The sequence below is a fragment of the Brachypodium distachyon genome, chromosome 5, assembly GCF_000005505.3.
Source record: "Brachypodium distachyon strain Bd21 chromosome 5, Brachypodium_distachyon_v3.0, whole genome shotgun sequence".
Classification (NCBI taxonomy): Eukaryota; Viridiplantae; Streptophyta; class Magnoliopsida; order Poales; family Poaceae; genus Brachypodium; species Brachypodium distachyon.
In genome coordinates this window covers 28,217,838-28,242,032 of record NC_016135.3, presented here as the reverse complement: position 1 = coordinate 28,242,032, position 24,195 = coordinate 28,217,838, and the positions used below count along the sequence as shown (strand labels likewise).

At 48.5% G+C, this 24,195-nt stretch overlaps 5 protein-coding genes across 5 annotated transcripts; 4 read left to right on the top strand and 1 right to left on the bottom strand.

Moving 5' to 3' along the window:
* The first annotated feature begins 2,847 nt into the window (after nucleotides 1-2,847).
* On the top strand, nucleotides 2,848-4,274 carry LOC100831494 (peroxidase 2). Its single transcript, XM_003579480.4, has 2 exons — nucleotides 2,848-3,157; nucleotides 3,311-4,274. The coding sequence occupies exons 1-2, from the start codon at nucleotides 2,933-2,935 to the stop codon at nucleotides 4,082-4,084; spliced, it is 999 nt and encodes a 332-aa protein (XP_003579528.3). The 5' UTR covers nucleotides 2,848-2,932; the 3' UTR covers nucleotides 4,085-4,274.
* Nucleotides 4,275-5,063: 789 nt separating this feature from the next.
* LOC100839781 (cationic peroxidase SPC4) lies at nucleotides 5,064-6,550 on the top strand. Its single transcript, XM_014895601.2, has 2 exons — nucleotides 5,064-5,381; nucleotides 5,499-6,550. The coding sequence occupies exons 1-2, from the start codon at nucleotides 5,136-5,138 to the stop codon at nucleotides 6,279-6,281; spliced, it is 1,029 nt and encodes a 342-aa protein (XP_014751087.1). The 5' UTR covers nucleotides 5,064-5,135; the 3' UTR covers nucleotides 6,282-6,550.
* Nucleotides 6,551-14,296: 7,746 nt separating this feature from the next.
* On the top strand, nucleotides 14,297-15,903 carry LOC100831194 (cationic peroxidase SPC4). The gene is made up of 2 exons (XM_003579479.3): nucleotides 14,297-14,635; nucleotides 14,834-15,903. The coding sequence occupies exons 1-2, from the start codon at nucleotides 14,378-14,380 to the stop codon at nucleotides 15,626-15,628; spliced, it is 1,053 nt and encodes a 350-aa protein (XP_003579527.1). The 5' UTR covers nucleotides 14,297-14,377; the 3' UTR covers nucleotides 15,629-15,903.
* A 1,058-nt stretch (nucleotides 15,904-16,961) lies between these two features.
* On the bottom strand, nucleotides 16,962-20,074 carry LOC104585475 (F-box/FBD/LRR-repeat protein At1g13570). The gene is made up of 5 exons (XM_010242351.3): nucleotides 19,860-20,074; nucleotides 19,021-19,110; nucleotides 18,029-18,922; nucleotides 17,743-17,898; nucleotides 16,962-17,612 (listed from the first exon to the last, which is right to left on the bottom strand). Exons 2-5 carry the CDS (start codon nucleotides 19,099-19,101, stop codon nucleotides 17,241-17,243), a joined length of 1,503 nt encoding a protein of 500 aa, XP_010240653.1. The 5' UTR covers nucleotides 19,102-19,110; nucleotides 19,860-20,074; the 3' UTR covers nucleotides 16,962-17,240.
* Nucleotides 20,075-21,114: 1,040 nt separating this feature from the next.
* On the top strand, nucleotides 21,115-22,716 carry LOC100839477 (peroxidase 12). Its single transcript, XM_003580826.4, has 2 exons — nucleotides 21,115-21,713; nucleotides 21,842-22,716. Exons 1-2 carry the CDS (start codon nucleotides 21,303-21,305, stop codon nucleotides 22,457-22,459), a joined length of 1,029 nt encoding a protein of 342 aa, XP_003580874.1. The 5' UTR covers nucleotides 21,115-21,302; the 3' UTR covers nucleotides 22,460-22,716.
* Nucleotides 22,717-24,195: the final 1,479 nt, after the last annotated feature.

Genomic DNA, 24,195 nt, shown 5'->3' with positions numbered 1-24,195 from the left:
GAATCCATGAGCAAGATGCCGCCCAAGGATCATAACAGAGGTGAGATCCGATACAGCCGCAGCAGGAGCAACTACGGACCCACGACTGCCCATCTTGCTGCCAACGCTGATCATCAGGGGGTTTCTGCCTCTGCTTAACTGAGGTCGATCGATCGATATGATGCAGTAAAGCTAGCACCTCCCATGCGTGCGTGCGTGTAACAATAAACAGCTAGCTAGCCACTACTATACGCCCTCACGTACCAATTTGAGCAACTTTGTTTTCCTCCTTGAATTGATCGTTGTGTAGCTTTTACCATTATCAGAAGGTAGTGTACGCGCGTCTACTTCACCCGCTACTCCGTTCATCAGCGTGTCCAACTCGACATCCACTTCGTTTTGTGTCAAGGTGGTGCGAAAGCGACTTTTTATCGGGGCCGATATCTAGCTAGTGGAGTATGTCAAATTTCAATATCAAAATAGTTTAATTTTGGGGTATCAACTCCATATCAGTTAGGTATCATTTTCATGAACACATCATTAATTTATTATTATATATCATTAACATTTGAGAAACCACGGTTCTTGAGACAGTATTCTCACAGAACCACACACTTCTTTTTTTTTTTTGAAAACCACACTTCTTCAGACTAATTGTCTCAAGTGGTCCAAAACTGATGTTTAAGTGCATTTGACATGTTTTCTTACACGTTAGGCCCACTGTCAGGTGCCACGTCGAACCCATACCCGAACTGTTAGCCCGTCCCTTCTTGGTGGAGGCAGCTGACCTGGTGGAACTTTGTGTATACATCTTCCTGGGCCGACATCTAACTAGGCCTATTAAGAAACCCGGTGGAACTTTCTGGGCCATGTCCGCATTCCAGGGAAGCCCATCTTATGCCACGATGAATATTTGCCTGTCAGTTTGCACTTGACTTTGCAACAAACGACAGCGATTTCGTAGAGACGGACCAAACTGAACGTCTGAACCCACAACTAATTTGAATTATTATCATTTTCTGAGTGGGACAACCTTTTTTTTTGAGAGAGCATTGAGTGGGACAACTTTGACATGCAAGGTGTGTACAAAGAGATACGATGGAGCAGGCGGCCCACCGTTATATACTTGAAATGCAACCTGCCTGGGCCGATCTAACTGGGCATATTGCGAATTAAAACCGGTGGAACAATGCAGCCCATGTGTCGGCATTTCGAAAGCCCATCATACCCAACCGAAAACCGAAATACCGAACCGAGCCCGATTAAACCGAAACCGATAATTTTGATTCCTAATTCGGTTCAAGAATCTCAGAAACCGAATTTTTCTGGAGCAGTTCGGTTTTCAAGGTCAGTTACCCGAACTGACCGAATAAAGCGAAAAATAAACAAAAGCCAATTCCCCGTGTCTTCTTGACCCACCAGGCCCAATAAGCAATAGCCCAGCAAGCTTCTCAAGGTCTCGCTCCCTCGATCGATCTCCCTGATCCCCTGCCCACATCGTTCTTTTCCCTCTGGCCGTCTTCCTCTTCTGTGCTGGCGAGTCCTACGTCTCCGATACCCTAGCCGCCACACCAATACACCACCTATTCCTCCAAGACCTGCGAGCGGACCCGTCCTCCCGAGCTCGCTGCCTCAGCGGAGCGCCTCTGTTCGCGGGCTCCTGCACGGCTGCACCCTCACGTCTCCTCTAAGCAAGTTCGCCAGCCTACAGGAAGCGCCGGTGTCTGGCTTCGGTTCTGTTCGGTTAAAACCGAAACCGAACCGAATTGTCGGTTCCAAAAACCATTCGGTTCTCAGTTTCTTTAGGAACCGATCGGTGTGCATTTTCTGAACACCGAAAATTCTGGAAACCCGAAAAACCGAACCGAACGCCCAGGCGTACACCCAGTACAGTACCCTCGCGCGCCGCGAGCGTGCTGGTTATTTATTATCCGCATGCACATGCGCATATGCTGCTTGCTTGGTCAACGTGAAGTGAGATCCATCACGTGTAAACGCCTTGAACAATTAATCACGTGGCCGGCATGACTGTCTCTGTTTGCTTAATTAACTAATTAAGTAATTTGCAAGATCGATGAAGATAGCGTCGGTGCTCCATCGATCTTAATTTGAGCCTACGTGTACTAACTAACGAGCTCGATCGACCCATATTCATGTGCTTAATTAGGAGGAGTTCTCCAGTACAGCTTGGCAAATATTCCAGGCATCCAACGTTTTCAGATCTAACGGCCAGAAATGGATGGCAGCTCCCGGTACCTTCACGTGATCTAAGGTACCAAGTCAATAAGGGTAAAAAGGTATTTTCGTTCTTCCAGTAAAAATAAAAGACGATTCAACTGCTCGTCTTCTCTTGAACGATATATGGTGCCACGTGGCGGTTTGTGGTTGGTTGCATGGCACCAATAGGTACCGGAAGCGTTAATAATGACTTTCGCGAAAGAGATGGAGTTGAGACTCGTTGATCCTAAAATACTACACTACCCTTTTTCAGATCAACGGTGGATACGATGGGAGGTACCAGTACCTTGTGCTACCTCCTAAGTACTGTGAGATGGAGTACTTGCCCGAGAAATCTGAGAGTTAATTACCACATGCAGGTGCATCTGAGAGTTAATTAACAAAGCCCAGCTGTTTAATTGGCACCGGGCATCAATGGTATCGTTTCAAGTGATGAATGCAATCATGACAGTCTGCACTCGATCTCGATCCATTATCGATATCTCTGTTGCAGCTAGCTTGCTTAACTGATCTTTTGCAATTAACTCGGGTTAATGATGATCTCAACCCTGGTTATAAGTAGAGTAACCAGCTGCCTAATTTCCGTTATAAATAGCAGCGTTTTGGACGTGAGGAAGCCACACTCTCACACCCTCTGCAGCTGCTCCAAGTCCCTGGGAACAGCTGCTAGCTATAAGGCTAGGGTTCATTAGCTAATTAAGGTGCAGTAGAAGCGATGGCGTGGAGCAATGCAAATAAGGCAGTGCTGGCCATGGGCCTCGTTGCCGCGCTGCTCTTCCCGGCAGCTACTGCATCGTCGGCCCTTTCCTATGACTTCCACGACAACTCGTGCCCGAACCTGCTCAACATGGTTTACAATGCCGTGGACGCCGCCCGTCAGGAGGACCCCGGTGTCGTCCCCGGCCTGCTCCGCATCACTTACCACGACTGCTTTCCTCAGGTAACTAAGTGCAGCGTTGTTGTCAGAAAGAAAAAAAGTGTTCATGACACTTGTTTTTGAAACTTCTAAACACGATTCGCATACACGTAAGGATGGGTTTTGCATGCCTGATATTTTGGCAAATTAATATGTAAACGTGATCATCTCTGCTAGGGTTGCGACGGGTCGATCCTGCTGACGGGGCCCAACAGCGAGCAGAAGATGCCGCAGAACGCGGGGCTACGACAGAGCGCGCTGGACCTCATCGAGAGCATCCGCGACAAGGTGCACCTCGCCTGCGGCCCCACCGTCTCGTGCGCCGACATCACCAACCTGGCCACCCGGGTGGCCGTCGTCCAGTCGGGGATGCCCGGCTACAACGTGACGCTGGGCCGGCTCGACAGCCTGGAGCCCGCTTCGGCCGCCCAAGTGGCGGCCTTACCGGGCCCCGACTTGGTGGTGTCGGAGCTCGTCGACTCCTTCGCGAGCCGCGGCCTCGACACCACCGACCTGGTGGCGCTCTCCGGCGCGCACACCATCGGGAAGACGAGCTGCCGCAGCTTGAAGAAGCGGTGGGGGGAGAACGCGGATTTCGTGGACCTGCTCCATAGCTTCTGCGCCAGGTACCCTGAGCACAAGGTGGACTTGGACGTGATCAGTCCCAACGATTTCGACAACCAGTACTACATCAACCTCCAGCGTGGTGTCGGGGTGCTCAACTCCGACATGGCGCTTGTCCGCGACGACCCCTACATCAGGAACTTGGTCAACGGCTTCGCCCGTGACCAGGGCTGGTTCTTTAGCCAGTTCAGCAACTCCATGAGCAAGCTGGCGAATCTGCCGCCCAAGCTGCAGGGAAACGACGGCGAGATCCGATTCAGCTGCAGCAAGAGGAACAACGGACCCATGGCTGCCGACGCTCATCAGGGGTTTTCGGCCTCTGCTTAATATGTTAAAGCATGCCATGCGTGCATGTAGCAATAAAGAGCTAGCGATAGCTAGCCAGCCTATATATCCTCCCGCCTCATGTCAATTAGCGTACTTGCTTGTGGCCACTAGGCACTCATGCATGTACCAATTTGGCAGCAACTTTGTTTTCCTAGCTACTTGAATTTAATTACCGTTGTAGCTTTCCTTAGGTGTAGTGTACCTTACTCACAACTCCGTTCATCATCGGCACACGATGCATGTCGAGCTCGACATCCACTTTGTTTTGAGACAAAGGTGGTGAGCCAGCCCAAAAAGCTACCGCCCAGCATAGGTTTGTATTCTCATACCATCCCGACCATCCGTTTCTTGGAGATTGGTGCTCCAGGGTTCATGCCATGTGCTTGATTGGTTGGAGAGGATTAATGACCAACGGGCGTCCAAGATTTATTCCCTCGCTGTCCCGTTGATCGAGTTAGTTGAGCTGGCGTGTCTTTGAGACACGTACACCACTCCTACAAATGTATAACAAATGCGACGTACGTTGCACGATCAGATTATACTCCATGATGCACGCACGCACGCACTAATGCATGCATGGTTCTATATATCGACGTTTGGTCAAACTAAGCACGTGTAGGCGTCTCGAACGATTAATCACATGGCAGGCACGACTGAGCACTGCTTACATAAAATAGCAGGGTTCCACATCTAGACCATCTACAATTCACGTATTTTGTATTGTTCAGACGATGGAATCCTATAGTTAATACAAGTTCTGCCCGATCCATCATCGGTATCTCTGCTCTCTCTCGGTCGATGAAGTTTAATTGCCTCAACTAGATATAGCTAGATCTGGCAAAATATCTCAACTAGTTAGACGATAAGGCCAAATATCTCAACTAGCTAGCTAGCCAGCCAGATCTGATCTGAACTAGCTAGATTCTGCAGGCCTCAACTAGCTACGCCCTTTCCACTATAAATAGCAGCATCTTGTTCGTGAGGAAGCCACACTCACTCACTCACTTACAACGAGCTAGTCACAGTATCTAGCTAAGATAGGATAGGATCGATGGCGTGGAGCAGAGCAGCAATGCCGTTGGGCATGATAGTCGTCGTCGCCGCGCTGCTCTCTCTCCCGTCAGCCTTGTCCTTGCCGTCCTTGATCTCTATGCCCACCGCCGGCAAGGTAGATCTTGCTCTTACTGACTCGTGCCGTGACGACATTGTGCGCAACGCCGTTCAGGCCGCGCGTAGCAGTGACATCGGTGTCACCGCCGGCCTCCTCCGCATCTCCTTCCACGATTGCTTCCCTCAGGTACGATGGTTACGATATATCATCGCTTTCTCTATTGATCACCTTTGAACTGCCATGGGCAGCCTTTAATTTATCGGATCTCACTGACCCCTCATATATACATGTTTTCTGATGTAGGGATGCGACGGGTCGATCCTACTGACGGGACCCAACACCGAGCAAGATATCAGGCCACAGAACGGGGGTCTTCGTCAAACCGCTCTAGATCTCATCGAAAGCATTCGTGACAAGGTGCACCGTGCCTGCGGGTGGCGCTCCGTCTCCTGCACTGACATCATGAACCTGGCCACCCGGGAGGCGGTGAAGCAGTCCGGGGGCCCGGACTACACCGTGCCTACCGGCCGGCTCGACAGCCTCGAGCCGGCTCCACGCACGGCCGTCGAGCAGTCCTTACCGGCACCCTTCTTCGACGTCAGCCAGCTCCTGGAAAACTTCGGGAGGAAAGGCATGGAGAACCTCGACCTTGTGGCGCTCTCCGGCGCGCACACCATCGGCAAGGCCAGCTGCGGCAGCTTCAGCAACCGGTTCGGCGAGAACACGGCGTTCATGCAAGCGCTCTCCAAGACCTGCAGGGACATCCCTGGCTGGAGGCAGGATTTGGACGTGACGACCCCCAACGACTTCGACAACGCCTACTTCGTCAACCTCTTGCAGGGGAAGGGGCTGCTCACCTCCGACATGGCGCTCGTCAACGATGGCCGCACCCGGTGGCTCGTCGAGGGCTTCGCCGGCAACCATTGGTGGTTCTTTGGCCAGTTCGGCACCTCCATGAGCAAGCTCGCGCATATGCAGGGAGACCAGGGGAGGAACGGCCAGATCCGCGATAACTGCACCAGGAAGAACTCTGGACTGGCCCAAGATCTCGTCCATGCCGTCGAGGAGTTCGTGGCCTCCGTTTGAGATTTCGCACCGTTGACATGCAGCAGCTTCCATGCTTGCAATAAGAGAGCACTAGATATATCTAGCTAGGCTAGCTAGCTTATCTTCTGCCTGCTTCATGTCAATTAGAATATGCCTGCCTTGCTATCTGCAGCTTGCATATGTCGGCCAGTACTGGTGTCTGTCTGTTTCACTAACTTTGTTTCCTACTTTCCTTGCTGTCTCATGTTGTTGCCACTGTCACCTCTGTTCATCGCCACCAGGAATCCAAACTTTCTTGACAGGAACTATATATTTTCGTGATGGGTATCACTATAACTGACAGGAAATACCCCACCCACCACCCCCGCCCTCTTTAATTAGGGCAGGGTGAAACTGACGAAAAAACAACATACATGTTATTTCCTTCTCTATGAGAAACCGACAAGGAAAGAGTAAACCATGAACACCCATGCAAAATACTAGTACGATATGATTTTTTTTGCTCACGCCACTCTACCCCTCTCGGCTAATCTGTCTGTCAGTTTTACTTTGCGCGTCAAAAAGGTCTGATTTCTGGTATTCCAGCTGAGAATATACTGATGGAAGTCATTGTCTCCCAACCTTTCAAAAAAACTGACATCTACTAGCTAACCGTGTGCACGTTTTTCAGACAACTGGGAACAGATGCTCTGAGGTTGTGCGTAGACCGTAGACCGGCCGAAAATCAGTCAATGCTTGCAACTACGTTTACTGGATCATCGATCACGTGATCAGATGCGTGTGCCTACCGTTGCTCGATCCATCATCGATTTTTGTTCTCTTTTAGCTTAGTTATGCGTTACTTGATCAGCATCAACCGCCAGATTCTTTATTTTAAATCTAGCTAGGTGTTGGCGCGAGGATGCCACACTCACTCCCAGCTTAATTAGTGCACACAGAACGTGTGGGATCAGTGGTAAGCTGGTAACTGAGCCATGATCCATCAAGCAGCAGGACATTATTGGCCATGGGAAAAAAAAAACCCTATGCGACCTGGGTCGTTTCTCCACGCGGTGGACCCGATGGAGAGTGGTTCAGTAAAATCAGGATTCATGCGCAACTGCCTGTGGTTCGCTCGAGCGCTTTGTGAAATCCAAAGTGTCGTTCGATGAGATTTTTTTTCCTTGGCCATGGCCCTTCTCGCCACTCTGCTTCCTCCTGGAGGGTTCGTGGAGAGCGTGAGACCACATTACGATTATAAAACTTACACTCGTATATTTATATACGCTAGCTCATCATAGTGGGTTGTGGCTTCTGCATGCTCGTTTCTTTAATGTCTCCAACTAATAATCGTGTGCCAGTAGCCAGCCCTGCCCGTTAGTTTGGCTTTGGCATGATGGTTCGATCGCTGCAGGTACTAATAGCTAGTGTCGGTGAACACATCAAAATGACTATATTGTTGGCCGCCACGTGTAGATCTAGCTAGGGTTTAGATCTAGGCGTCCACAAACCATGCCTACCGTGCATGGAATCCGGATTACTTAAACCCGCATCAGCTATGCGTATTACTGTCCTAAATTGTTGTCGAAATATTACATGTATCTAAACGCTTTTGAAAAATAAATACATTCATATTTGAGCAAATCTGAGTCAAGAATTTAGAATCAAGGGGAGTAGTTTGCATCGATCGATGCAAAGGCCGGCGTATTCCCTCCTTGTCGGTTTTTTTTTTAGTTTGGCATCATGATCCCTCCTGCGCTGCACGCAGCTACTCGTACACAGTGATCGGCCTAGAGAAATGAGGAATCACATGTGCAAGGGTGCAATTAACGGTGCAAGTATATATATCACACTGGGCAATTTGGATCGATCGTCGACACATACCACGTGTGAAGTTATGGGGAATCCCTAGAGTCATTTGCTCACGTGATGGAGAGCATCCATGCATGCAGGCTGCCGCAAATCCTGCTCGATCTCGCCTCGATCCATGCATGCATCATCGAGATCCATGCACGTGTTTAAAATTCGTAATGCATTTATGCCAAGCGCGAGCATGTTGGAGAATACAATGCAAGCTTCTAGAGTGTTCTCAATATTACAAGAAAGAAGACATTACTATGGAATACTCTAAAATATAAAATAAATAAAAGAGGGAACCTTCTAGTGTTTAGATATGCATGAAGAAGCTTTGGAATATTCTAGAATAGGAGTTTAAAATAAATAAATAGGAAACCTTGTAGTATCTAGATATTTATGTAGAAGTGTGTGGAAGGCTTTAGATATTTTGTATCAATGGCTAAGATTTTGACACATGTCAAAGATCCAATGGCCATGTAGTCCTATAAATAGAGGCCCTTGCCTCACACCTTGAGTAGTAGAGAATAAAGAAGTGAAGAAGGTGGAGAACAAGGTGTGAGCAAGTGTAAGGTGTGTATGCTCTCTCTTGTACTAATATTCCTAAAGCAATATAGTACTACTTTGTTCATATAAGTCTCCCGGTTAGGCCTTGTTATTTCTAAGTACTTAGTGCATATAAGTTGTGATTTAACGTGAGCGGATTCGCCCGGAATCACAACGGTCTTGTTTCAACGTGAGTGGCATAGCCGCCCGGATTCAAGACTTGCTTTAACGTGAGTGGCTCTGCCGCCCGGAAGCTTGCACTAAGTAAGTAGAAATAAAAAGGGACTAATCAACTACACCAAAGTAGTTGGTATAGGTGAATAGGCCCTCTCGTAGTGTGTTAGGTCCACCTCGAATTCTCTACAGTTGGTATCAGAGCAGGTGGTCCGGGACCGTCATTTGGAGGAAGAGTTGTAAGCACGGGGTGCTTGCTTTGTTCGGTGCAACAAGAAGGCGCTGAGGGGAGACTCTGCTGGTGCACAGTCTAGGACTGTGAAGCTGGTCCGGGACCAAAGCTTACTTGACGCTGGGCGCAAGTCACCATGGCGGATCTTGCTAGCTCAAGCAGCGGGATCAGGAAGCTTAATAGCCACAACTATGGCTATTGGCAGACCTGTATGGAGTCCTACCTACAAGGTCAGGACCTATGGGAGGTCGTTGCGGGCACCGAAGCATTTCCTCCAGAGAATGCTGATGCCTTGCGGAAATGGAAGATCAAGTCAGGGAAGGCCATGTTTGTATTGAAGACGACCATCGAAGAGGACCTATTGGAGCACATCCGTGATGAGAAGACACCTAAGGAGGCATGGGAGACTTTGGCGAAGCTATTCTCAAGGAAAAATGAAGCACGGCTCCAGCTCTTGGAAAATGAGCTCGCAGGTATCTCACAAGGCAATCTATCCATCAGTCAATATTTTTCGAAGGTGAAGTTTATTTGCCGTGAGATATCCCAACTTGCCCCGGATGAGAAGGTGAGCGAGACTCGGATGAAGAGAATCATCATCCACGGTCTTAGACCCGAATACAATGGGTTTATGGCTGCGGTGATGGGATGGCCTACTCCACCTTCAGTAGTGGAGTTGGAGAATTTATTGGTAAATCAAGAGGAGTTAGCTAAGAAGATGGGGAGCATAACCATAAAGGAAGAAGAGGAGGCACTTTTCACTAAGAAGAAGAGCCCACACCAAAAACAATGGAAGCCCAAGCCTAAGTGGACAGAAGGTGGGAAAGAACATCCAAAGGAGAGAAGCAACTCTTCAGGGGGAGACCAACGAGAAAGACAAGGACCAAAATGGTACGAGAAGAATGCAAGGAGACCAAGTGATGGATGCTTCAATTGTGGCAAGGCAGGTCACTTTGCTCGAGAATGCCGATTTCCAAGGAGGTCAAATGATGGATGCTCCAATTGTGGTAAGAAAGGTCACCTTACTCGAGAATGTCGATATCCAAGAAGGCGTTATGAAGGGAATGTGGCCACCACAAAAGAGAAAGAGGAGATCACTCTAGAAGCATCCATGAGCGAAGAAGAATGGGACGCCGAAGCTGGATACTCTCAAGAGGTTGACATAGAAGACTTGGAGGAGGACATGGAGGCGCCAGCCCTTGCAGCAATCAAGGATCCAAAAATCAACTATAAAGATGATTGGATCGTTGATTCTGGGTGCTCCAACCATATGACTAATGATGACAACAAGCTGCAAGATATGACCGAGTACAAGGGAGGAAAAATGGTGCTGACAGCTAACAACTCCAAGCTATCGATTTCCCATGTTGGAAAGACAGCCGTTCCAAGGTATGGTACTCAACAACTCCAACTTGAGAGAGTCTATCACGTCCCAGGCTTGAAGAAGAATCTGTTGTCAGTACCTCAACTGACAGCAGAAGGGAAGTATGTTCTGTTTGGTCCACAAGAAGTAGCAATCTTCAGAAGGCTCAAGGTGATCGGCACACCCATCAAGGAAGGGAAAAAGAGAGACTCACTCTTTGTGCTCTCTGCTGAGTCAGCATACGTAGACAAGACTCGAAAGAATGAGACTGCTGATCTTTGGCATGCGCGGCTTGGACACATCAGCTACCACAAGTTGAAGGAGATGATGGAGAAGCACGTAGTGAAGGGGCTTTCTGATCTTGATATCCGTACAGACATGGTCTGTGCTGGATGTCAGTATGGCAAGGCCCACCAATTGCCATATAAGGAGTCGCAGCATCAGTCAAAGGTACCTCTAGAGCTCATACACTCAGATGTCTTTGGCCCAGTCAAGCAAATATCACTTGGAGGCATGAGATACATGGTGACCTTCATCGACGACTTCTCAAGGTACGTTTGGGTATATTTTATGAAGGAGAAGTCTGAGACCTTTATGAAATTTAAGGAATTTAAGGATATGATAGAAGGTGAACTCGAGTATAAGATACGGTGCCTACGCACTGACAATGGGAGAGAATATTTATCCAATGAGTTCACCATCTATCTCAAGAAAAATAAGATAAAAAGGCAGTTAACTTGCCCTAATACTCCACAACAAAATGGAGTAGCGGAGCGCAAGAATCGTCACCTTGCGGAAACTTGTCGGAGTATGTTGCATGCCAAAAATGTTCCTGGAAGATTCTGGGCTGAGTGTATGAGGACTGCAGCTCATGTGATTAATAAGCTACCACAAGTGAGGTTGGGGTTCAAATCACCACATGAGAAGCTTTGGAGGATGAAACCAGCCATCAGCCACCTCAAGGTATTTGGTTGCGTATGCTATATCTTTGTGCCAGATCACCTAAGAACCAAGTTTGAAAAGAAGGCGAAGAGGTGCATCTTCGTTGGTTACGATGATGCTCGAAAAGGATGGAGGTGTTGTGATCCAACCACAGGTAAATGTCACACCTCAAGGAACATTGTGTTCGATGAAGCTTCTTCATGGTGGTCCCCTAAGAAAGAAGAGATTCCTGAATCACCTGACGTGGAGGAGGTTATAGAAGAAGAAAGAGATCAAAAGCTAGAAACCCCAAGTGAAGGAGAAAGGAGCTCACCAAGTAAGACCAAGAGTCCGTGGAAGACTGGCATACACCAACCTGAAGAGCCACAAACCGAGGAGCATGATCAAGAACTTCGAAGATCAACAAGACCCAGGAAGCCCAATCCAAGGTACGCTAATGCTGCTCTTGCCGATGAGTCTTTACCTATTGAGCCATCTTCCTATGAAGAAGCAGCACGAGGCCCTGAGTGGCAGAAGGCGATGGAAGAAGAGATTAAGGCACTAAAGGAAAACCAAACATGGGACTTAGTGCCAAAGCCAAAGGACGTAAAGCCAATATCCTGCAAATGGGTCTACAAAGTGAAAACCCGAACAGATGGCTCAATTGAAAGGTATAAAGCTCGACTTGTGGCACGAGGTTTCTCGCAGGAGTATGGACTGGATTACGAAGAAACATTCAGTCCGGTGGCAAAAATCACAACAGTTCGAGTCTTGCTTGCATTGGCTGCCAGCAAGTCTTGGGAGTTGTGGCAGATGGATGTCAAGAATGCCTTTCTGCATGGAGAACTTGACAAGGAGATTTACATGGAGCAGCCAAAGGGGTTTGAGAGCAAGAAATACCCCGAGCATGTCTGCAAACTAAAGAAGGCACTCTACGGGCTAAAGCAAGCACCAAGAGCATGGTACGGAAAGATCGGTGAGTTCCTAGTACACAATGGCTTTAAAGTTGCTCCATCAGACTCTAGTTTATTTGTGATGGCCAAGGAAGGAAGACTAGCAATAGTTCTAGTCTATGTTGATGACTTGATCATCACGGGAGATTACTCCGAGGAGATAGAAAGGACAAGGGAAAATCTCTCCGTGAGATTTCAAATGAAGGAACTTGGTGAGTTAAGACACTTCCTTGGACTTGAGGTGGAGCACACTAAGAATGGGATATTCTTAGGCCAACAAAAGTATGCGAAAGACCTTCTTAAGAGGTATGGGATGCTTGACTGCAAACCTATTTCCACTCCTATGGATCCTAACGCAAGACTTCAAGAAGACAAAGGAAAGAACTTGGAGGATGCAACCATGTATCGGCAACTGGTCGGGAGTCTTATCTATCTGACACTTAGTCGGCCAGATATTTCCTATGCCGTTGGAATGGCAAGCCGATACATGAGCACACCAAAAAAGCCTCACCTTGATGCAATAAGGCGAATACTCAGGTATGTCAAAGGCACCTTAAATTATGGCATCCTATATAAGAAAACAAAAGAATGCCAGGTTATTGGTTACTGCGACGCCGACTATGCCGGAGATTGTGATACACGGAGATCAACCACTGGATATCTCTTCAGTCTTGGATCGGGAGCCATAACATGGTGCAGCAAAAGGCAACCTACAGTGGCACTGTCAAGTACTGAAGCAGAATATCGATCAGCGGCAGCGGCAGCACAAGAAAGCACCTGGCTTAAACAATTGATGGAAGACCTTCATCAAACTCCAAAAGATCAGGTATGGATTTTCTGTGATAACTTATCCACCATAAGGCTAGCAGAAAATCCTGTCTTCCATGCAAGGACAAAGCACATAGAGGTGCACTACCACTATATCAGAGAAAAGGTCCTTAAGGGGGAAATTGAGATGGTGCCAACAAAGACAGAAGACCAGACTGCAGATATCCTCACCAAGAGTCTCAACAAATCAAAGTTCGAGAAGTTTCGAGAAGCTCTTGGCATGGTCACCAAAGAAGCTTTGCATTGAGGGGGAGTGTTGGAGAATACAATGCAAGCTTCTAGAGTGTTCTCAATATTACAAGAAAGAAGACATTACTATGGAATACTCTAAAATATAAAATAAATAAAAGAGGGAACCTTCTAGTGTTTAGATATGCATGAAGAAGCTTTGGAATATTCTAGAATAGGAGTTTAAAATAAATAAATAGGAAACCTTGTAGTATCTAGATATTTATGTAGAAGTGTGTGGAAGGCTTTAAATATTTTGTATCAACGGCTAAGATTTTGACACATGTCAAAGATCCAATGGCCATGTAGTCCTATAAATAGAGGCCCTTGCCTCACACCTTGAGTAGTAGAGAATAAAGAAGTGAAGAAGGTGGAGAACAAGGTGTGAGCAAGTGTAAGGTGTGTATGCTCTCTCTTGTACTAATATTCCTAAAGCAATATAGTACTACTTTGTTCATATAAGTCTCCCGGTTAGGCCTTGTTATTTCTAAGTACTTAGTGCATATAAGTTGTGATTTAACGTGAGCGGATTCGCCCGGAATCACAACGGTCTTGTTTCAACGTGAGTGGCATAGCCGCCCGGATTCAAGACTTGCTTTAACGTGAGTGGCTCTGCCGCCCGAAAGCTTGCACTAAGTAAGTAGAAATAAAAAGGGACTAATCAACTACACCAAAGTAGTTGGTATAGGTGAATAGGCCCTCTCGTAGTGTGTTAGGTCCACCTCGAATTCTCTACAGATCACAAATTAAACTCATCTTCTGGATCTTGATCTTAATATAGTATCACACGTCCGTACAATGAGTGCCCTCTTTGCAGTAGCTTGAAACTCCGGGAGGGTAATCCAGTCTTATCCTTCTCCATGCATTTCATTGTCTATCACTACGACAAGATCCCATGTGAGCACTTGTTTGCACCCTGATCAGCATATAAGCTACCTAGCTACGTACTTGGGTTATAAATACCATCTCCTGGGCCGTGAGGAAAGCACACTCCCTCACAAACTCTCAAGAGTCATAGCCACAGATAGTAATACAGCCTAACCTAGGTAGGAGAGAAAAAATGGCTTTCAGCAGGGCAGCAAAGCTGGGCATGGTCGTCGTTGCCGTGCTGCTGCTCTCTGCCCCGGCAGCCTTGTCCTTGCCGTCGTTGATCTCCATGCCCAACAACGACGCCGGGGGTCTGTCCTATGACTTCCACGACGCGTCGTGCCCGAACCTGGATCAAATGGTGCACGATGCCGTGAAGAAAGCAAAGGAGGCAGATGTCGGTGTCGTTGCCGGCCTCCTCCGCTTGTCCTTCCACGACTGCTTCCCTCAGGTATACATACATTCTCTATGTAGCTAGTCCAAACACTTATTAACGAAGAGTTTCACGTACCGAACCAGCTCACCCAAAAGCTCGATCAAGCGGATGGAGAAATGAGAACAATCAACTTATACTTCAACAATTAAGGCATGCGTCGTCAAATTAAATACCTAACCATGCATATATATATATTACATATATAAACTACAGGGCTGCGACGCGTCGATTCTACTGTTGAACAAGTTCTGGGGCGAGCTGAACATGCCTCAGAACCACGGGATCCGGCGGAGCGCGGTGCATCTCATCGAGGACATCCGCAAGGCGGTGCACGAAGCCTGCGGCGCCACCGTCTCCTGCGCCGACATCCTCAACCTGGCCACCCGGCAGGCCGTGATGCAGTCCGGGGTGCCAGGGTACGAGGTGCCGCTGGGCCGCCTCGACAGCCCCTGGCCGGCCGCGCTCAAAAAGGTCCAGGAACTCCCGGGGCCCGGCTTCAACGCCACCGAGCTCAAGGAATCCCTGGCCAGCCGCGGCCTCGACACGACCGACCTCGTGGCGCTCTCCGGCGCGCACACCATCGGCAGGGCGAGCTGCCGGAGCTTCAGCGACCGGTTCCATGAGAACAACGACGGCTTCGTCCGGAGGCTCCGGGACAACTGCACCGGCAATGCCGACCGGCTGCAGGAGCTCGATGTGACCACCCCGGACACCTTCGACAACAAGTACTATAGCAACCTGGTGAACGGGGAAGGAGTGCTCAGCTCCGACATGGCGCTCACCCGTGACGCCGAGACCGGCATGTTGGTCCGCAACTTCGCCGGGAACCAAGGGTGGTTCTTCAGCCAGTTTGGGACGTCCATGAGGAAGGTGGCGCATCTGCCGGGAGCCCAGGAAGCCAACGGCCAGATCCGGAGGTACAGCTGCTTCTGGAACAACGCGTGGGGGCCGGCCGGGCCGCCTGCCGCCTACCTTGCCGGCGAGGAGCTCCTCAAGGCCTCCGTTTGATGTCGGATCATATCACCCACATTAATAACATGCACCATGCGTGCGTTGACAACGTACCCTAGCTACCCGGATGTTGTCAAAGGCACGTTTCTTTCTTTTTCTTTGCACACGCCATGTAATAAGAGCTAGCTAGCTAGGGCCAAGCTATGACCCTTGTGGGCTGTTTGCTTGATAGTAGTGTATGCCAGCCGTGTGCGGGCCTAGTTTGTGTGTCACGTTTCAGCAACTATATGTACTGCCTTACAGTGCAATAATAGAGTTAAAGGGTTGCTATACGTACGATGTCTTTCGGGACGAATTTGTAACCACGAGCAGGAGTTCAGCTGCTCACCCAAAACTCTCAAAACCCCAAAACACTAGTGTTTGTTTTTAAAAAACATTAGTACTTCGTATGAGAAATGTTCTAATTTAATTAAAAAATGGAGTGTTTTGTGAGAGAAAATTAGGGATAATCCTCTCTATTTTCTTCCTACCAAACAACCATTTGGCTTTCTATTGTTTTTTAATTTGCAGTGAATAATATCCTAGAAAAGGAAAAAAAATGGGTGGGCACCGGGGTCACCCGCGCCCCCGTGCGCTCCACGTCGCGATGGCCACCACGTGCGCAGGCATCAGATCGGACGGAGACAAACGCGATGGCCACTTTCCGAATCGGATCGGGTCCCAACGAGCCGGACATGGGTCGCAGCGGCTCGCCGATGGATTCCAAGCCGTCCGCCGCTCCTTCGTAGGATGAGGGCATGGTGTACTCGCGCATGTCGCCGGAGGACCTCGCGCCGCCGTTGGCGGTGGAGCTCCGTGCCCGCCGCCGCTTGCCACGGCGGACGTGCTCTGCGCTCGTGGCGAGCCTCCTGACCCCTCGTCTGACTCCGGCAGGATGAGCTCCCGCGCACCGCCGTGGTATCCACGCGCTCCAATTTCCTGGCCGCGGCAAGGAATCGGGGAAACTCATAGTATTGCCAGACATCGCCGGCCATGCCCACCGTCTTGCGGGCGGCGTCGCCGAATCTCTTCCCCACCTGGCCCAAACATCTCCCTGAAGTTCTCCCTGGTAGGCGGACTGACTCTTGGCAGGTGGTTGGGAGGAGGACGCGGACGAGAGCACATAGGGGTTGGCGGAGGCAGGCAGCACCACCGGCGGCGGCGGCGGCGCGAGGTCCTGGAATCCATGGGCGAGCCGCGGCAATCCATGTCCGGCTCATTGGGCGAGACGCTTCGGAAAGCAGCCATCGAAGCCTGCGCACATGGCAGCCATCGCGACTTGGAGCGCACGGGGCGCGGGTGCGCCCGGCGCCCACCCAATTTTTTTTCCTAAAAAACACCAGTGCCAGGATTATAAAACTTACACTCGTATACAAATTGTTACTACTAGCATATATTTATGTATGTTGATTTGACTAAGCGTATTGAAGAAAGAGTGCCACATATTACTTCATTATGCCAACCTTCTTCTGCTCACAGCCATACCACCAAAGCCCAAAAGAACAACAAACCAAATAGTGACAGCATATTCCGGACTGTAGTCGAAATACAGAGACAACACTCAAAAGCTTTCAGGAAGCTCCCAAGCATCCATTTATTTAGATAAGATCTCAAGACCCAGCGTTGTTATTCATAAAACGGTGACGATGTGACGAAACTCCTCTGTCTCCAGGTGCTGTTTCGCAAACATCCTCTTCTTGGTGATCCAGAACATATTCTCCTTGGTAGTAGGACCAGGCGGAACAACAAACTCCTTATTGCTACCGAAATTGGTGGACGGATAGAAATAATCGGTACGCAGATCATACTTCATCCTTACCACTGGATCTACAATCATACGTTCAAGAACAGTAGCATTCCCAAGGATGTAGAGAGCCAGTTCGGGTAGGCCCAATACATCAGAAAATCCAGATATGTAGACCCTCCTGAGGTGACGAAGCAGAGGTCCTTCTGCGGCCGACACCATCGTCTGATTACGGCGGCAAAAGCTACCACCATCGATCTGCACGTGTATGTCCATTAAATGTAAGATGCATCTTTATGTTCTCAAAGAAAATCAATATGGAACTTTGTTCGAGTGGAGAGACTGAGGCCATACGGAATTACCATAATTAACAACTGAAATCACTTACATGCAGTTCTAGCCCTTCTAAGACAGGTGATAATTCCAAGAGATAAACCAACCCCATAACCCAACTAGTATCCAATGGATCGAAAAAGATATCAAGATTCACGTTCAGGTGCCTCAAATTGATGAAGCTAGTCTGGGTGTTACTGAACATTAGCACCTGGAACAGAAACAATGCACGGCCATACGAATCAAAATAATTTGAGATCAATCGAGGTGGTAAGTTTGAAAGTAAATACTGTGATGGAAATAAAAAAGAATAAAACGAGGCACTTCTTTCTAGAGCAAACCTGATCAACATTCAAAAGTACAAATAGTTCATGCAAAAGAGGAAGAGCAGGTGCAAGCTCGTAGAAGAGGAGGTCCAAATCATAATCATAAGGTGGGAGCGCTCTCCTATTCGACACAAAGGTTGCCTCCGACAACTTCCAGGATTTGGTGAGCATAATTTGCCTCAAATCGTCATCAAACTCAAATCTGGTAAGATTCGGAGCATGTAATTCTATCATTTCCAGGTCACAACCATGCACACGCAGGTACTGCAGCTGGCACAACTCCTGCTGTACGCATAAACTTGATAAGGAGCACCACTCTATGCTTAAACTCTCGAGAAGAGCACAGCTTAGCAACAGACACTGAAGATCAACTCTATCGATGGACACCGTACTTAGAGTGAGATTCTTAAGGTTCATGATACCACAGAAACTGGGATGCAACTTCAAACACATGTAGCCCAGATCAAGTGACTTGACACAAGAGCCACTTGGGCCACTGAGATTGCACAGCGGGACAATGTACTTGTAATGTTCAAAACTAGGCCCTGACTCTCTCATAATGAAATCAAGAGCAATGAGCTTGGCCCGTGACATGGTGGCAAAAGTAATCCATCTATCGATGTGATACTTATGCTTTCTGCGGAGTTTAAATTTGATGACAAACTTATCCAGTGTAGTGGTAGTTCCAGCAGTAGCCCACAGTGGGCGCAACACATTGTCGACTCTGGTGATGAATTCGGCAGTCATGGATGCAGACGGGTTAATAGTATTGCTGCTGCCAAAGAAGGTCTCTTCGGTGAAGACCAGGTCTGGGTGACAAATCCCTAGCTGTCTCCATGGACGAGAAAGTGTGCTCATCCTCAAGACATCTTTGATCGATAGCCGTGACAGTATGTGACACAGAACATCCTGTAACGAGCATGAGGGGCCAATTAGTCACGCTCCTTGCTAACATTGTGATTTAGCAGAGCATGTAATTGACATAAATAAGGCATGTGGGTCCTTACATGGGGTAGAAGTCGAAGCTCCATACTAAAACCATCGTTCTTGCTTTCGATGGGGCGTTCTTGACTGCTTTGTTTGTCCATCAGGGCACACTGATACATACAGATATCTGTTTGTCAGCAAATCAGTACAAACTCGATAAACCATCACTACTATTTCAGCAAGCTGTTTGGGTGTTAAAAGTCATGAATGCTCTGGGGTGAGAGTCTTCTGGTGTTGGCAGCAATCTGAGTGTTAACAGCAAAAGTGTGTTGTCAAAGCTGTGTTGACGCCAGGTTTCTGGTTGATGTAAATTTTCAGTCCTATTTGTGTTAAACTTGTTTATGTAAGACACTGTGATTTCCTTTAATGAAGCCGGAGATGAAATCTCTGTTATTCTAAAAACCTATTTGAGCAAACAATCGTGAATCACACCCACTCAATTTTGTTCTAGGAAAACTAAAACAGGCAATAGAATTTGGCAACAGGCTGAATGAAGGTCAGGTACAGAAGCCGGAGAATCAGGTTCAGAAACTGAATTCTTTACCGAATCAGGTATCTTCCAGGTTAGTACTAGTCTGGGGGACAGATGCATAGAACCAAAGCCATGCTGGCGGCAAGGCATTATGTGAAAAAAAAAATATTGAAACTTGGCAACGGGGATCGCCGATCGGGATTGGATGATTAACCAAGATTAAAAGGCAGGAACAGGCCATCGCCTCATCGGCATTCAACGATACATAATCCCCAGGGAGTTGCCACATTAGTTTTGAGAGGAAACGACACATCCGCGGAATCTAGGATCGAGACAATCGCAGCCTTAACAGGGTTTCGAACTGAATCACGAAATCAGGAGAAATACCTATGGATGGAGACGCTACTGTGCAAGAGGGCGCGGGCCTGGGAGGGGATTTGGAAGGAGGAAGCGCGTCGAAGGAATCGTAAGAGCTCGCCCGCCGCGCAATTGATCGTCTTCGACTGACCGCCACCGTGCCGGCATCGCACTGGCTAGCCCTAGTGCGGTGGGGTGCTGGCTGCGGCAGAGGAGGAAGAAGACGAAGGCAAGACATTCATTCATCTGGGCCGCACATTTCTTCTCTCAGTTTTTTTTTCCTTGAGTAAGTACCTTGTTGGGCCCGTCGTATATCACGAGTCTCTCACTACTGAGCCGGCCCAGTTACTGTACCGTGTAAGCCTTTTTTTTTCCTCTTCTTTTTTGAACTCCTCCTATATACGTATGTCATTGCTATATATATGCGACAGCAACTGATTTTTACGGCTCTTTTAAAAAAAAACTGATTTTTACGGCCCAGAATTCCACACTCGGTCCTGTATATGCATGCATTTTCCAGTGCATCAAGTTAATCAACAAGCACATGCAAAGAGAAGAGCATCATGTAATCCCCCAAATTAAGTTCTCTTGTTGAGAGACGGAGAAATAAAAGCTTGACTTTTTGTGTGTGTAGCTACTAGCTAGGTAGGAACGCGCGCGCGGCATCCTGACTATGTCAATCTGAGCCTAATTATTAGCGTAAGTCAAGATTACCTCGCACGACTGCACGTGTCTGTGTGTCTGACTCCGGCCGGGCCGAGCGAAATTTCAGCGGCCGATCGAGAGAGACACCCCAACTAACCATGCACTTATGCACCTACTACCAAGATTAATTCGCACCTGTCATCCAGGATTATACCAAATCCGTTAAGTATATCCATTCCCAAATTAACAAGCTGCAAGTGTGTTCTTTATTTAATTAAGAGAATGAAGTCTTTAAGATCGGTACGTGGAGTGCGTGACCATATATCACTTGAATTCCTCTTAAGGCGTCATGGCTCCATCGATTGGCACAGGTTTGCGAGGAAGAAAGCTGGTCAATCGTTCTGCCGGTGGTCCTTTCACCAAATTTTCTTTAGCTAAGCTAGCTAGCTAACATGTCACTGTACATGGCCAGGGAGTTGTTAGGTCACTTGATCAATTAGGAGTAGGTGTGTCAAATTGGAGAGGAAGGTTCCAAGAAGAGAGATGTACTGACACGCGAGGCGGCATTAACAAAGTGTACCGGCATTAATTCTTCTGACTCACAACGTCAATACTATACCCATGGCGCGATCCTGGCCTGCACACATGGTGTCACTTATTTAGTCTCTGCGTCGACTTGTCTATGGATCGGATCGAGCTGAGCTTGGCTTGGCCACAGTTTTTGCCGCTTATAAATACCAAGATCGAGCTAGCTTAGCTTCATCGTGGAAGCCACACGACACTTGGGTCGGTGATTGATCAAGTAGCTAGCTACTCTCGTATATATCCATGGCGTCGTCTAGAGCGGCCGTCGTCGTCTTCCTCCTGGCGCTCTCCTCCTCCCTCGGCGCCAGCGCCGCTCCGGTGGCCCCCGGGCTGTCGTGGGGGTTCCACGACACGTCGTGCCCGGACCTGGACCACATCGTGAAGTACCACGTCGGCGAGGCCTTCCGGCGCGACGTGGGCATCGCGCCGGCGCTCGTCCGCATCCTCTTCCATGACTGCTTCCCGCAGGGCTGCGACGCCTCCGTGCTCCTCAACGGGACCGGCAGCGAGCTCCTCGAGGTCCCCAACCAGACGCTCCGCCCCACGGCGCTCAAGCTCATCGACGACATCCGTGCCGCCGTCCACCGCTTCTGCGGCCCCGTCGTCTCCTGCGCCGACATCACCGCCCTCGCCACCCGTGACGCCCTCGTCGCCGTAAGCACACATGCATTACAACATAATGCGTGCACAGTTTGCAAGTTTGCACGGAACGAAGGTTTGCATTGGATACGTCTTTTAAACATATAAGACGTAACTAACCCGTATATAATTTGTCGTTCTAGGCTGGCGGGCCGACATACGAGATACCGCTAGGCCGGCGTGACGGACTAGCCCCAGCGTCCAAGGCCCTCGTCGGAACCCTACCGGCCCCCTTCTTCGACGTGCCGACCCTCATCAAATCCTTCAAGGACCGCAACCTCACGACCGCCGACCTCGTCTCCCTCTCCGGCGCGCACACCATCGGCCACTCCCACTGCCCGTCCTTCAACGACCGCTTCCCTCCCTCCGCGGACCCGACGATCGACCCGGACTTCTCCAAGAAACTCCAAGCCAAGTGCGCCGCCGACGTCCCCTCCGGCACCGTAACGCAGGTCAACGACGTGCGCACGCCGGACGTGTTCGACAACAAGTACTACTTCGACCTCATCGCCAGGCAAGGGCTGTTCAAGTCGGACCAGGGCCTCATCGACCATGCCGACACCAAGCGCATGGCCACACGGTTCGCGCTCAACCAGGGCGCCTTCTTCGAGCAGTTTGCGGCGTCCATGGTGAAGATGAGCAATATGGACGTGCTTACGGGCACCCAGGGCGAGATCAGGCTCATCAGTTGCTCTGTGCCGAACAACCGTGTCTCTGGTGTCCAGACTGCCGACGATGAGGGCCTCGTTGCTGAGATGTAGTTCAGTGGTTAATTTTTAGTTCTGGATCGATCCGTGAGTGCTCGTGATTTGGATTGGTGTCGTTGTCAATCACGTGTTAGTTTTGGCTGTGGGGTTAAATGGGGATCGATGCATGTGTGTGCTTGTGTTGTGGAGTTGTACTGTAGTAAAGTCACAAGACGATCAACCGACAGTTGTATGTCGTCGTCAGTAATACATCGATCTGACTCAATAAACCTATGAGACCAGAAATGCTATATATCTACCCTGTCTCGATCTGTCGATGGTCAATATATACAGCGTTTCGATCCTATGGCACACGATGCAAAGATCAGTTCAACTTCTCCCTCTCTCTCTTTTAAAGTATTACTAAGAGCTTGACTTTAATTAGTTTGTGTAGGAACGCGCGCGACAGCTAAAGTAATTAGCAGACGTGCGTGAAGATTAACTAGCTAGCAGTACTCCAGTGCTCGTACAGTCCAGCAAGCTATCATGCATGTCATTCAAACTTTTTTTTTTCTTATTATGTTGTGATGTGTGCACCATCTTATGCGGAGTACAAAATTTGCTTGGATGTATCATCTTGATGCGGCTTCGAAGTTCAATAAAATCAATTATAAAAGAATCCGTTAAAAATCCCTGACGCCGGTTTCCCAAGTTTCTGCAAACTGCGCCGGGCTTCAAGTGGCGGTCACCCAGGCATGGAGCAAGCCTGTCCTGACCCCCTCACGTCATCCACATCAAGCTCTGCCGCGTCGCCACTAATACAGAAAGGCTTATCAGTAGCAGGACCGTCGTTACTAACTTCGTGTTACTGATGATAGGTATCATCAGTAACGGTAGTTCCAACCGTTACTGATGATGGTACATCAGTAACGGTCTCTGGCGAGCGGCCTGATCCGACCGTTACTGATGAATACCATCATCAGTGACGGTCACGTTTCCGCGCCCGTCACTGATGATATGTACATCAGTAACGGTCGCTTTGCCACATCAGTGTCGGACGAGCGAGCGACACTGATACATTTTCGGTAATTAAAAAATAATTAAAACAACAGAAAATACACAAGAAATACACAGAAAAATATATACAACACAGCACATCACAGCACAGCACAGAAAAATACACTGTCACATCATTTAAAGCATACAAATGTATATATAGCCGCATCATTTAAAGCATATAAAGAATACAAATGTATCTCACTTCACGACATTGATTACAAAGTGTCAAAATTTCATAAAAGCATATAAAAAATACAAATGTATCTCATTTCAAGTTTGAAGCTATTGTTGTGGGTGAACCCTAGTCACCACTTGTTCCACGCGTTTGTAGAAGTCCCCACTAGCCTTGATGACCTCATTGTTGATGAGATGGGCGAACTACCTTTGAATGTTATACACGACCCATTTAGGTCGATGTGCCATTGTCATTCGGGGCCGCCAGTACTCTTCCACAGCCGCGACTGACCCCTTCCACTCAGGCTTGAACATGCTGGCATTCTCCATAAGGATGTGATAGCAGTAGTAGCCACAGTACACACTGCCGGCCGGCTGTTGCTGGTCTCTGTTTTCAAAAGAAACGCACTTTAATTAGTATCTAAGGATGTATAAGAAAGACTGAATTAGAAAAAACAAACGGTTCCATATATAAAATTCAACTTACTGCAAATTAAGGAAGAAGAGGATAAAATCGTGGTCCGCGTATTTCTCCAGACATGCCACCAAGTATTTAGATGTCAGGGTTCTTGAGTGAT